The following is an 11203-nucleotide window of genomic DNA, read 5'->3' as shown; positions in this document are numbered from 1 at the left end:
AGTCTGTTGTGGTGGTGTGTGCATGCACTTGTAGAGAAGGGGCGGGGTTAATTGTCTAAAGATAGCCTTCGCATGAAGCGCGTGTGTGTGAGGAGAAGGGGAGGGGGGGGGGGGGGTAATAATAGTCTAAAGATAACCTTCACGAAAGGTGAAGTGTGTGCATGCATTGTATTCTCCACCATTCAGAAGTCTCTCTCAAGAAGGATGTTTTAAGGCCGCAGTAAATGAGCATTACAAGTAGTAGAAATGTATAACGCAACGCAAACACCCTGGTCAGCTCAATATGCAGGTTTCACCTCAGAGGGTGTAAAAATAAATAGAGTATAAAACACATCCAGGTACTTCTTCAAACAAGGCAGAACAGCACACCCGATCAAATAATCCCGCTCATGTGCACAGCACAAGAAGAATAGTTTTCAGAACTAAAAAGAGTGAAACATGAACAGGCTTGTGACACACCTGTTGAAAAGCGCCGTCTCGTGAAGAAAGAAAGTCCTTTCATCAAAGGAGAAAGTGCTGTATTCGGAGACTTGTCGGATAGACGATAAGTGCCGGCTAGTCCTTCAGACAGAGCTGGCTGACAAATCATAAACATCGGGATGAAGCTGCTTTACAGCCTGTGCCAGGCCAGAGTCAAGGCCAGCACGGCGAACTTCTGCGGCTAAAATGTTACCTCTGCAGGTAGGCAGTGATGCGTGGCAATCAAAACCCAGAGGCGAGGCCGCGTTCGCACACTTGTAGTGCACAACATGGTGGTAGACACCCTGTAGCAATGCAACGACACCAGCAGCAGCAGCAACAGCAGCACAAATCAATCCGGCTAGATAAACAGCTCTACAGCAACAATGTGTGCATACGGACCAGCGATTGCACAAACGCATACACTCACGACAACAGCAGGAAAAGCAGCAACAACAATGAAACAAAGACGACGACGGCAACAACGACAACACGAATGGCGACGACAACAACAACAACAACAACAACAACAACAACAACAACAACAACACCTCTTATTGGCCACTGGCTATCGTGAAACAACAACAACAACAACGCTCACCTGATTCTGTTGCGTGAGGAGAAATCCTTTCATTGCTTGTGATACCTGTGCAGTATTTCCAACCTGTAACCAGCACACAGACAGGAGTACGTGCTTATAGGTCTGTTTCACACATTGCTCACAAACAACCCCACAACCCCAGCATGATGAACGTAGAAAAACTTCGAAGTAGACACCTGGTATACAGACTTGCGCTCTGGGCAACACTGCTGGGCAACACTGCTGGGCAACACTGCTAAGAGCCCATGACCTAGAATAATACCGTACGGCCATGCTTTGGTGTCCACTGCCGGCACTAGTACTGGTACATGCGGTGGTTCACTTTCACATTCCGTGGCGCCTTTGTACGGTGGTATGCTGTATCAAGGGATCAAGACTCCCCCATTTCCGTAAGAGTATGCAGCTCTGCACCTTGGTGCCTAGCACGACACCACGCATGCACGCACACACACACAGAGGATGGGTGGGGTGGGTGATCGCGATGGTTGTAAGGAGAGATTTCACTTACCCCATCACCGACAAACAAGTAGGAGCTGATGTGATGAACAGCAATACAGTAAAGCAGTGAACTCTGTGGTCTGCAGCACAAGCAAACAAAACAGCACAACAATACCAACCTAGCACATTAGCTTCTTTTGAAGTACACTACAGGAAACGGAATTCACACGATACATGCACAACAAAGAGTACATAACAGTGCAACCAAGAGTACATCATGTAGTAAATATGTACTCTTGGTGAAACTCCAGGAGAATGAGCCCATGGCAAAGTTTTTTTATTACTAGTAGGTCATACTTGCAACTAGCCATTGCAGCATCTCATTCCGGTTCACACGATCATTTTTACCACATCGTGTAGGTAATTTCTATTGCGCATTGCTGCATGTTGTACAAATGGTGAGAATGCACTTGCATTTCCTGGAATCACCTTAGCGATACGGTGAGTTGGGCACGCAACCCACAGTACGACAGCCCTTGACGGGTTATCCTATGATTCATAATGAGAGTCTCCTCGAAGACAAGAATGCAATGACACTGAGAAAAGGGACACACTTCAGGCTCTCCAACATCATGTTCAAAGTTTTTCACTACTTCAAAACTTCAAGATGATGTTGAAGAGCCTGAGTTGTGTCCTTTTTCTCAGTGTCATTCATAATGACCTAAACCAAAACTTCACCGTGGGAGTGGTTTTATGCAGCATACGGGATGCGGATCAACCTCGTAGATGCGGAGTTGCAACTCTGGTTTATGTACATGTACTCTGGTTTACTCAATCTGCGGACAGCATGCTGTTTCGTTCTTTGTGAACTCATCAGCGCAGCACAGAGGAAATGAGGCCGAACCTGATAGCAATGAAAATAAAAATTTCCAATCAGGCCCGAACGTACCTTGCCAGAGTGCTCAAACTGACAAGTCAGTGAGCTCTGCGTAATGCAAGCAGCAAAGGCACTACCCCACATGAGAGTGCTCAACTACTACAAGAGTACACTGGTTTATGTACTCTAGGTGCCACCTTTGCACCATGGCTGCCAACTCGCCTTACTTTTTAGCTCCTGGTTGTACCGATGAGGCCTTTATGGCCGAAACAGCTTGCTGTCTACAGCATTGGGTGTGGTCTAGGTGAGTCTAGATACAACATTTCTTCTACTGAACGGGACACGAAAGAGCAAATCCCATACAGTATTTAAGTTTGGGAATAAAGGCTGAACGCTGTCTCGCAGCTTCATCGGACCAAGACCATTCGATTCAGCGTCCAGAAGACTACAGGTTCTGGGAGTTTCAGGTTCGTGTTTCTATCAGAACGAATTTTTCCCAAACAAATCCCCATAGTAGGGTGTGTAGCGTTGGCACGCTGGTGACGTCACAGCGTATAGCGTATAGCATATTTCCGTACGTTATTGTATCCCCGTATGTCAGCATATTCCCGTACGTTACTATATCCCCGTATGTTAGCGTATCCCCGTACACTAGTGTACGGAGTTTGCCTGTGCATTAAAGCTGCTGCTCACGATTATTTTGTTGCCAGTCAGTTAATTAAGTAGCCAGTTAATTTCATTGTCAGTTATAGTTACATTTCAATTGCCAGTTACAGTGTGTTCACTGAGACCCTTGCATATTCTTACCCCCGAGAGACTGCGGCCCGCTACAAAATTGGTGGCAGCGGTGGTCAAGGTCAACTTTGTCAGATTCGACCCCACCTGTTTTACATTGGTAGCAATGGTTCTACAAAACTGGTAGCAGCGTTTTCTCGTTCCGTACGACCAGCATGGCCGGTGTCCCGACATATCCACATCTCCCGTACTGGCTGATTTTCTTTTCATGCTATGAGGTGTTACCTGCCCAGTTTCGAGGAAAGTGCATGAGTCCGATTGGGAATACGGGACGAAGAAAGCGTCTTAACTTCCTTGGACAAAGACTACACACACACACACACGCAAGCGCGTGCACGCACACACACACACACACACACACACACACACAGACACACACACACATACACACACACACAGAGTAGCTTGCCTGACAATGGCATGGGCCAGTGCTTGTAGATAGAGCTGTAGCAGCATGGTATCCTGCTCGCTGGGTTCAAGAAACCGATCTAGAGGAACAGGAGACTGAAGTAGAGCAACCACAACAGCAGAATGTGGTCAACGCCAAGATTTCTAAATTTTATATGCCATATACTTCGAAGTAACTCCTACACAGCACAACTGGACCAGGTATGGGGGACTGGACCAGGTATTTGGGGGGGGGGGGGGCAGCAGCAGGCAGTAAAGAACTCTAGGCTTCAGATAAAATGCCACTGTGTAACACGATCAATGATCAGATAAAGAGTGTCGAAAGACACAACAGCACGATTCATTGCGACGACAAAGCACTTCGCACATGGTCATCTTCATATCCCCGCAAACAAGAGTAAACTAGCTTCCCATGCACGTCACGCCGTGTCTCACCTGTGCGACAGTGAGGCTGATAGTCTGCAGCACAGTTGCGTTATCCTGCCACAGCAAGCGGCGTAGTGAAACAGGACATGCCTGCTGAATGGGCAGGACGAGGTACGATGCAAACAGGTCGTTGCCATACGATACAGCATCGTACTGGGTCACAAGTGAGGAGTAGCTGCAGGTAGCAAATCACACACGTCAACAGCTTAGCATGCTGCTGGTACCCATGATGAACAGTCACACGTCAATAACTCAGCATGCTGCTGATACCCATGATGAAAAAACAGTCACACGTACAAAGTACCGCACTGCTATGCAATATACGGGACCTTAGTTGGAAAATTGTTCATGACGAAAAACACATGTCTAGAAGTACGAAGAGGTTTCCTTTTGCCAGCGGAGAGGGCTCCACACAATAAAGTGGAGCACTATTGTGCACTATTATGCACAAAAAGGCACAAAGGAGGTTTGTAGAGTTTGTCGCAACTCAAGTTTCCGGAATTTCGAAGTAAGGTACTTCAGTAGCTCCCTACACGTGGGTTCAAGTCGTGTCACGTGCACCCAGTCATTGTGCGGATGCAGCTGGCTGAGCAAGAAAGGAAACATGCCAGGTGATGTGCCTGACAACAGGCCCTACTGATCATACATGTATTTGGCTGCGTACCTGCGTAGCTGATGACACTCCTAAGGGTGTGGAAATAAGTCTCATAACCGTTACACGCCGCTTCAGTTGTAACTGTTGTACTTGACAATGTAATACCCACACCATCATATGAACGGCACTCACAGGTCATACCCACACCATCATATGAACGGCACTCACAGGTCATACCCACAACATCATATGAACGGCACTCACAGGTCATACCCACACCATCATATGAACGGCACTCACAGGTCATACCCACACCATCATATGAACGGCACTCACAGGTCATACCCACACCATCATATGAACGGCACTCACAGGTCATACCCACACCATCATATGAACGGCACTCACAGGTCATACCCACACCATCATATGAACGGCACTCACAGGTCATACCCACACCATCATATGAACGGCACTCACAGGTCATACCCACACCATCATATGAACGGCACTCACAGGTCATACCCACACCATCATATGAACGGCACTCACAGGTCATACCCACACCATCATATGAACGGCACTCACAGGTCATACCCACACCATCATATGAACGGCACTCACAGGTCATACCCACACCATCATATGAACGGCACTCACAGGTCATACCCACACCATCATATGAACGGCACTCACAGGTCATACCCACACCATCATATGAACGGCACTCACAGGTCATACCCACACCATCATATGAACGGCACTCACAGGTCATACCCACACCATCATATGAACGGCACTCACAGGTCATACCCACACCATCATATGAACGGCACTCACAGGTCATACCCACACCATCATATGAACGGCACTCACAGGTCATACCCACACCATCATATGAACGGCACTCACAGGTCATACCCACACCATCATATGAACGGCACTCACAGGTCATACCCACACCATCATATGAACGGCACTCACAGGTCATACCCACACCATCATATGAACGGCACTCACAGGTCATACCCACACCATCATATGAACGGCACTCACAGGTCATACCCACACCATCATATGAACGGCACTCACAGGTCATACCCACACCATCATATGAACGGCACTCACAGGTCATACCCACACCATCATATGAACGGCACTCACAGGTCATACCCACACCATCATATGAACGGCACTCACAGGTCATACCCACACCATCATATGAACGGCACTCACAGGTCATACCCACACCATCATATGAACGGCACTCACAGGTCATACCCACACCATCATATGAACGGCACTCACAGGTCATACCCACACCATCATATGAACGGCACTCACAGGTCATACCCACACCATCATATGAACGGCACTCACAGGTCATACCCACACCATCATATGAACGGCACTCACAGGTCATACCCACACCATCATATGAACGGCACTCACAGGTCATACCCACACCATCATATGAACGGCACTCACAGGTCATACCCACACCATCATATGAACGGCACTCACAGGTCATACCCACACCATCATATGAACGGCACTCACAGGTCATACCCACACCATCATATGAACGGCACTCACAGGTCATACCCACACCATCATATGAACGGCACTCACAGGTCATACCCACACCATCATATGAACGGCACTCACAGGTCATACCCACACCATCATATGAACGGCACTCACAGGTCATACCCACACCATCATATGAACGGCACTCACAGGTCATACCCACACCATCATATGAACGGCACTCACAGGTCATACCCACACCATCATATGAACGGCACTCACAGGTCATACCCACACCATCATATGAACGGCACTCACAGGTCATACCCACACCATCATATGAACGGCACTCACAGGTCATACCCACACCATCATATGAACGGCACTCACAGGTCATACCCACACCATCATATGAACGGCACTCACAGGTCATACCCACACCATCATATGAACGGCACTCACAGGTCATACCCACACCATCATATGAACGGCACTCACAGGTCATACCCACACCATCATATGAACGGCACTCACAGGTCATACCCACACCATCATATGAACGGCACTCACAGGTCATACCCACACCATCATATGAACGGCACTCACAGGTCATACCCACACCATCATATGAACGGCACTCACAGGTCATACCCACACCATCATATGAACGGCACTCACAGGTCATACCCACACCATCATATGAACGGCACTCACAGGTCATACCCACACCATCATATGAACGGCACTCACAGGTCATACCCACACCATCATATGAACGGCACTCACAGGTCATACCCACACCATCATATGAACGGCACTCACAGGTCATACCCACACCATCATATGAACGGCACTCACAGGTCATACCCACACCATCATATGAACGGCACTCACAGGTCATACCCACACCATCATATGAACGGCACTCACAGGTCATACCCACACCATCATATGAACGGCACTCACAGGTCATACCCACACCATCATATGAACGGCACTCACAGGTCATACCCACACCATCATATGAACGGCACTCACAGGTCATACCCACACCATCATATGAACGGCACTCACAGGTCATACCCACACCATCATATGAACGGCACTCACAGGTCATACCCACACCATCATATGAACGGCACTCACAGGTCATACCCACACCATCATATGAACGGCACTCACAGGTCATACCCACACCATCATATGAACGGCACTCACAGGTCATACCCACACCATCATATGAACGGCACTCACAGGTCATACCCACACCATCATATGAACGGCACTCACAGGTCATACCCACACCATCATATGAACGGCACTCACAGGTCATACCCACACCATCATATGAACGGCACTCACAGGTCATACCCACACCATCATATGAACGGCACTCACAGGTCATACCCACACCATCATATGAACGGCACTCACAGGTCATACCCACACCATCATATGAACGGCACTCACAGGTCATACCCACACCATCATATGAACGGCACTCACAGGTCATACCCACACCATCATATGAACGGCACTCACAGGTCATACCCACACCATCATATGAACGGCACTCACAGGTCATACCCACACCATCATATGAACGGCACTCACAGGTCATACCCACACCATCATATGAACGGCACTCACAGGTCATACCAACACCATCATATGAACGGCACTCACAGGTCATACCCACACCATCATATGAACGGCACTCACAGGTCATACCCACACCATCATATGAACGGCACTCACAGGTCATACCCACACCATCATATGAACGACACTCACAGGTCATACCCACACCATCATATGAACGGCACTCACAGGTCATACCCACACCATCATATGAACGGCACTCACAGGTCATACCCACACCATCATATGAACGGCACTCACAGGTCATACCCACACCATCATATGAACGGCACTCACAGTATGTAATACCCACAACATCATATGAACGGCACTCACAGGTCATACCCACACCATCATATGAACGGCACTCACAGGTCATACCCACAACATCATATGAACGGCACTCACAGGTCATACCCACACCATCATATGAACGGCACTCACAGGTCATACCCACACCATCATATGAACGGCACTCACAGGTCATACCCACACCATCATATGAACGGCACTCACAGGTCATACCCACACCATCATATGAACGGCACTCACAGGTCATACCCACAACATCATAATTATGAACGGCACTCACAGGTCATACCCACACCATCATATGAACGGCACTCACAGGTCATACCCACAACATCATAATTATGAACGGCACTCACAGGTCATACCCACACCATCATATGAACGGCACTCACAGGTCATACCCACACCATCATATGAACGGCACTCACAGTATGTAATACCCACAACATCATATGAACGGCACTCACAGGTCATACCCACACCATCATATGAACGGCACTCACAGGTCATACCCACACCATCATATGAACGGCACTCACAGGTCATACCCACACCATCATATGAACGGCACTCACAGGTCATACCCACACCATCATATGAACGGCACTCACAGGTCATACCCACACCATCATATGAACGGCACTCACAGTATGTAATACCCACAACATCATATGAACGGCACTCACAGGTCATACCCACAACATCATATGAACGGCACTCACAGGTCATAGAAGGAGGCAAGGCCAGGGATGGGCTGGTTGAAATTCAACCGCTCTAGACAGTCTGGCTTGGTGTACAGCTGCAACAGGGCCACCAGGCTCTGCTGTATGTCAGACTGCAGGAACAAGTTAGCACCTGTGTTGCAAGACAAGAAAGGATAATTTTTAAAACAGACAAACACACCAAAAACATTCAATTACACACAGCAACAAAGTTGCTAATTCCATGACAGCCAAAGCATTTCCCAAAAGATGTTCAACCTACTCTCATCAGCGGACACATTACCATTGGAATAAAGCAAAGACAGTCAGAACCTCGTATACTTGTGTACTGCAATAGAAAGGCGCGTGATGAGATTTAGCGCTAACGGCAACCTATCACTTATTTTTGCAAGGAAGAATGAGGGGGACAGAACTGGTGTGGTTTAAATACAACACACCTCCAGTTCAGTAGTCACATCATTTGTCATTTCATGGAAACAGTTTCAGGGCTGTGATGCACTGCTTGGGCACGCACGGCACGCGATAGAGCAAACCTGTGTTCAGTTTGAAGAGGGTCTTCTGAACAAAACACACTGCTATGGATATATGGCCGCACACAGAGAAGGGTACGCCCGAGCGGTATCGTCTTAATTTGTGCAGGACTGTGGGATTTCTACCAAGCACAGTATTTTGTCGGGTGCATGTACTGTAAATATAGTGTACAAAATTTCGGCACTTCAAGATTTTCAACATTTTGGCAACGATTTACTTTCGGCACGGGGGTTAATACTAGTACATCACCAAAGCCGATGTGAAAATTTCATCAGCGTTTTAATTTTGGCGTTTTGGGTCGGTGCCGAATATAGCCGAAATAAAATAGCTGCCAAAAATGTGTGTATTTACAGTATGCTGGCAGACGTACCCACAAGGAAGACACAGAAGAGCCTGGCAACCTTGACACTGACAGGCATTGGAGCAATGCAGTGGGGCTGGCACGTCTCCAACAGCAGCAGCAGCTGCAGGCAATGCCCAACAGCGCGGCACACACGCTCTGGCACGGTGTCCGACTCGCTATGGAGTTGACCACTACTGCATACAGGTAGGATAGAGGAGAACAACAACACAAACTAATCCACATCATGCCTATCTGTATAGCGTGCATGGCCAGCTGCAGCTGCACATCACAGAAACGAGAGCGCTGATGTCGCAGTACACTCGCACAGGAAGCAGGTACTGTGGGAATACGAATAAGCGAGGCGAGACACGATGACTTCAACGGACTGATGATCTGCGGGAACAACTGTCTATGGGGGACCACCCTGCAGTCTTTAACCTCCACTATGCAGTCTTTGATCTCCACTATGCAGTCTTTGACCTCCACTATGCAGTCTTTGACCTCCACTATGCAGTTTTTGACCTCCACTATGCAGTCTTTTGACCTCCACCACGCAGTCTTTGACCTCCACTACGCAGTCTTTGACCTCCACTATGCAGTCTTTGACCTCCACTATGCAGTCTTTAACCTCCACTATGCAGTCTTAAACCTGGCAACAGAAAAGAAAGAATCCTCTTAGCTCACTTGTAGCCTCGTTGCTGAGGCATGGCTTTGCTCTGCCCAGGAGTGAATTCAGGGACGGCTTACATGTACGCCTACGCCATGGTTGGCATGCTCCTTGTTTGCCAGGCCAGTGGTGCATTCCGAGTGGCGCACAGCGCATCATGCCCAACTGGGGATTCCCCTCCACGTGGCACAGCGGTCACACATGTGCCATTTAGCCCACAACTTCCATGTACGATGATGGTACTCTTGACTAGGATTACTACGATAGATCGACACTAGAGCAAAGTGCGCGCACGTGTCAAAACGAACGAATATTCTAAAGGGAAAAACATTCCTTCATTCGTGTTCCAAACGAATATCAATCGAATATTCGAATATTCCTTGCAACCCTACTCTTGACAAAGTGACACGGATCTCGCACAACACAACAGGACATGAAATATGTGCATGCATGGCAGCAGCGTTACTTACAGGGTAGTGGACTGAGAGAAAGCATCCAGTACTGGCATGAACATCCAGTCGACAGGCAGCAAAGCAGACCGCTGGGATGAAATCAATACGGACGGCAGCAAGCATGGCTGCGGATAACGACGCACCCTATTATGAAACACACAAATAAGCAGAGCATGGCAAATTGAAGCAACCATGGTAAGACCAATGCGGGCTCAAACCTTAACCCTTTATGGACGGATTACTAGCACAGCATGCACCAGAATTACAAAATGTCAGTACAATTTTCAACTTTTCCATGTCATAACTTTGGTGTCCTTCACTTGATTTTCACAATCAAGGGCTCATTGGAAAGCTCTTGGCGAGAGCTACGTCAGGGTACCAATCTCCATTATCCGGCCAACACAAA

The 11203-nt window shown here is 48.0% G+C and overlaps 1 protein-coding gene across 1 annotated transcript in view; it reads right to left on the bottom strand.

The window, feature by feature from the left end:
- Positions 1-189: 189 nt before the first annotated feature.
- Positions 190-11203, bottom strand: part of LOC135814237 (RNA polymerase II-associated protein 1-like) — a 41376-nt gene continuing 30362 nt past the window's right edge. The window contains exons 28-34 of the mRNA XM_065327330.1: positions 10816-10941; positions 9706-9872; positions 8805-8937; positions 4014-4179; positions 1569-3674; positions 1061-1123; positions 190-764 (exon numbers count right to left, since the gene is read on the bottom strand). Coding sequence (XP_065183402.1) covers positions 3456-3674; positions 4014-4179; positions 8805-8937; positions 9706-9872; positions 10816-10941 — 811 coding nt within the window. The 3' untranslated portion in view covers positions 190-764; positions 1061-1123; positions 1569-3455. The remainder of the gene's footprint in view (positions 765-1060; positions 1124-1568; positions 3675-4013; positions 4180-8804; positions 8938-9705; positions 9873-10815; positions 10942-11203) is intronic.

Source organism: Sycon ciliatum, chromosome 4 (assembly GCF_964019385.1).
Source record: "Sycon ciliatum chromosome 4, ocSycCili1.1, whole genome shotgun sequence".
NCBI classification, from domain to species: Eukaryota; Metazoa; Porifera; class Calcarea; order Leucosolenida; family Sycettidae; genus Sycon; species Sycon ciliatum.
Note: the sequence above shows the minus strand (reverse complement) of the source record. Positions and strands in the feature narration are given on the sequence as shown.